Below are 3910 nucleotides of genomic sequence, written 5' to 3' on the forward strand. Positions count from 1 at the left end.
TGTCCCGAGGATGAAGTTGGAAGAAGTGCAGAACATCTCGGAAAAACTTAGAGACGGGTGGTGAGAAGCCTCGGTTCATGTGATCAGTGAATATAATAACTTCGCCATCTTTTGGTTGAGGTCTTTCTTCGCCAGGTTCAGGGGCACGATAATGCATAACACTCTTTGTGGGCAGGTACCCGATTTTGATAAAATCTTTGAGTGAGCCCTCGGTGACGACGGAGGGAACCCAATTGCATGTATAGACTGTCTTTGGCGGCATTGTGAAGAGAGAAAGCCTAAAGGAAGGGAAATTTTGCCGGTTTAAATCAGTTGGGGAATCACAAGTTAGCAGTTACAGTATATACTCAGAATGGCGGCTTAAGTGAGGACTAATGATATATGAGTAATTTTAAACCGGACATGTAAGCCACCATGACACGTATTGGTATTCAAGATCTGACAAAAGCAAAGTTTTACTAAGTGTTGGGACAAACATGTTTCACAGATTGAAGCTATAAGTTTGGATCTGCAACTATTCAGAAAAATGGAATAAAATTTGAACCTAAGGTGGCGGCAGCAGAAGAGTGGGGGTGCTCAGATGAGATCTATTGCAAACAAGATATAGTCTGATATCAAAAAATAAGTGCTAAAACTGCTACTGCGCGAGTTCTATGCTATTTTCAGATCAAAACCATGCGATCTAGGACGGAGAAAGGGAAGAACGGTGATTAACATCGATGAACAGAGAAACCCTAACACAGATTGATCTATGAAGGGGAAAGACAAAGACTTACTGACGATGGATAACAGCGGAGGAGCGGCGCGGCCGGAGTCGATGAAGGAGACGAAGGTTGACGGCGGCGGAGATCGGGCGCACTGGAGCATCGCGAGGAGGAAGAAGGAGAGAAGGCAAAGGGGGAGAATGGAAAGTGAACCCGCGGCCCTATTTATAAGGCTGAAGGGATAAGTGGCATGCGCGGGAATCGAGGAGACGGGAAAATGGATATGTGGTGGTGCGGGCGCCTTGATTTTCGGAGGGTCAGTAAAGAAAAAGATTTAATTAAGATTTGGGCTGTGCGTAGTATTAATTACAGGTGATGTCACGGCGGGTTACCGTAATTCCCGGAGATGATGTCATGGCGGGTTACAATATTTCACAGGAAGGTGAAGAAGGATTTTCCTAAGTGATGAAGATTGACATGAACAAGTTCAAATCAATCTGGGGCCTAATGTTGGGGATATAGCTATTGGGTATGACCCGCCCAGGAGGGGCCGGGTTATCCCAATGGCGGTTCATCTAGACGAATCCCATGGGTATGTGAAGATGGCAGTTCATGAAGTATGTCTGTTAAGGGGCCCAAACCGAGAGACGGCTTAAGGCCCGTGAGTATAAATCGCCATGCATATGTAACTTGTATTATAAGGCATCTAAGATAAGTCACCGAGCCGGACACGTTTGTATGAGCCGTCCGAGACTCTGTAGGCCGCAGGGCGTCAACCCATGTATATAAGGGGACGACCCGGCAGCGGCTTAGGGCAAGAAACAACAAGTCGAAAATCAGGCAAAGCATATTCGCTCCCTGGTAATCGAAATCTTAGCAATACCACCTCAAACTGGAGTAGGCTTTTACCTTCACCGCAAGGGGCCGAACGAGTATAAACTCTCCATGTCCTTTGTCCCGTTAACCCCTTTAAGCTAACCTCGTCGCAATGGCTCCACAACTAAGTCCTTCTACGAGGACATCTGTCGTGACAATTCCACGACAATATCCGTCGCAGACAAACCTCCGCACGCCTTCCGATGACGCTTGAAACATCACCGGGACGGGGGCTAGATGGGGAGGAACTTATTTCATTTTCAAGAAGTAGCCGCTGCCTCGTCTTTCTTGAGCATGGCACAACCCCGAAATAAAACTCCGAAAAGCACCTAAAAACGGAGCCCTCCTGCCGGCAAGTAGGGCTGCAAGAAAAGCTCGAGACTCGTGAGCCGCTCGAGATTGACTCGTATTTTAGCTCGGCTCGAGATCGACTCAAAAATAATTGAGCTGAGTATGAACACTTTATGTAGCTCGATCGAGAAACGAGCCGATCTTGAGTCAGCATTGGCTCGCTCCATTTTAGCTTGATAGCTCAATATAATATAAGTATATTAAATAACCTTCATTCCAATCTCCAAGAATTAGGATCATTCATTTCCATATATGTTTTATACAATTTTTTTCTTCACTTTACCTACTAGCAAACATGGAAATTAAGCATGGAGAAAATTTATTCTCATCACTTGGCCAACCGTGTGTTCAATATCTTGTTATTTTGGTCAAAGCTTGAGAGCTGGCGCATCTTCGTCGCCTTCCATCCATGATCTCTTGTTATTAAATACTAATCTTCACTTGAGAAAGAATAAGTCGAATTTATAGTAATTTTTCGGTTCTGTTGTGGCCTATCTAGCTTTAAAATTTGCCATAAAATGATTTAAAAAAATCATCTTATGTAGCTCGAAACTAGCTCGAGATCGACTCGAGATCGTTACAAGCTGAGCATGAGCCACTTTCTGCAGCTCGACCTTGAGCTTCGCACATTTTGAGCTTGCTCGAATTTTAGTACGAGTTGAGCTGAGCCTAGACCAACCCGCTCGAACTCGACTCGTTTGCAGCCCTACCGGCAAGGCCCGGGGTCCACCACGCCACCATGGTCCAAGGACCATAGGAGAGGAGGCGACGCCGACGAGAGGCAGGGAACCCTAGATGAGTTCACACGAGGGCACAAGGACGGGTGCACGAGGGCTTCTCATTTTTTTATTGACTTACCAAATAAATTTATGTTTTCTTTGGCAAGACAATAAATTCTTACCAAATAAGTGATTACCAAATAAAATTCTAAAATTTATTTAGGTAAGTAAATCACAGGCATGATTTGATAAATAATTATTTAAACAATCACACTAATATGAAATGTAATTATGGGGAAGACGGGGCGTCAACCCGTTGCCAGCCCACCGGAGTTCAAACCCCGGCTTTGACGCGCAGTGCTCGCGGAGTCTTTTCTATAAAAAAAGCCAACGAAGGTTAGCCCTTGGGTTGGTCTCATTTTTCTAAAGGTAATTATGGGCTAACATATTATAAAATATTTATGCTACATCCCGTTACAACGCGTGGGCAATTATCCGGTAATAGGAAGAAAAACATAGTAGAATAAAGTAGAGGGTCTGTCTAGGACACATCTAGTTTTGTAATATCTAAGCTGATTTTCACTATGTTTGTGGTCTATTTTTTTTTTGTCCTAATTTTTTTTGTTTCTTGTTGATACATTATATACTTGTGGGAGCTTAGATGTGACATCCTTAAAAACATCTAGATGTGAATTAGACAAACTGAATGAGGTAAACGCATCAGAAAAATGAGACTACGCTATATATTTGCAACGAGGCTAATAGATGATCTACTAGAATTGTCATTATTCCATTTAAAAAACAAAGAAGACAGTATGTGACTGATCCATGCTCAATGTCTAACTGAGCTCTGGGATAAGTGTAGTCAACCACCCACAGATACAGAGTACTCCACAGATCCATTATCATTTGGAGGGAAAATCTCTTGCTTGCGCTAAACACGTAACACGAACTTCATATGACGTAGTCCGACCACCTCTGCTCCATGGTCACCCCTGGTTGCTCCTCTGGCCGGAGCGACGGCGCCGCCTTCTTCCCGATCGGCTTCGCCGGGTTTCCGACGGCCGTGGTTCCACACGCCACGTCCCTAAGCACGACCGCGCCCGCCCCGATCTTCGCTCCGGCGCCGATGCGCACATTGCCCAGCACGCTGGCCCCGGCGCCGATGAGGACCCCGTCGCCGACCTTGGGGTGCCGGTCGCCGCAAGCCTTCCCCGTGCCGCCCAGCGTCACGCCGTGCAGGATAGACACGTCGTCGCC

The 3910-nt window shown here is 45.7% G+C and overlaps 1 protein-coding gene across 1 annotated transcript; it reads right to left on the bottom strand.

Annotated features, from left to right (window-relative positions):
* Positions 1-3416: 3416 nt before the first annotated feature.
* On the bottom strand, positions 3417-3907 carry LOC125526474 (probable serine acetyltransferase 4; the record flags this gene model as incomplete). Its single annotated transcript, XM_048691165.1, has 1 exon — positions 3417-3907. A coding segment is annotated over one exon (303 nt), but the record flags the coding sequence as incomplete, so codon positions are not given.
* Positions 3908-3910: the final 3 nt, after the last annotated feature.

Source organism: Triticum urartu, unplaced genomic scaffold, assembly GCF_003073215.2.
Source record: "Triticum urartu cultivar G1812 unplaced genomic scaffold, Tu2.1 TuUngrouped_contig_10206, whole genome shotgun sequence".
Lineage (NCBI taxonomy): Eukaryota > Viridiplantae > Streptophyta > Magnoliopsida > Poales > Poaceae > Triticum > Triticum urartu.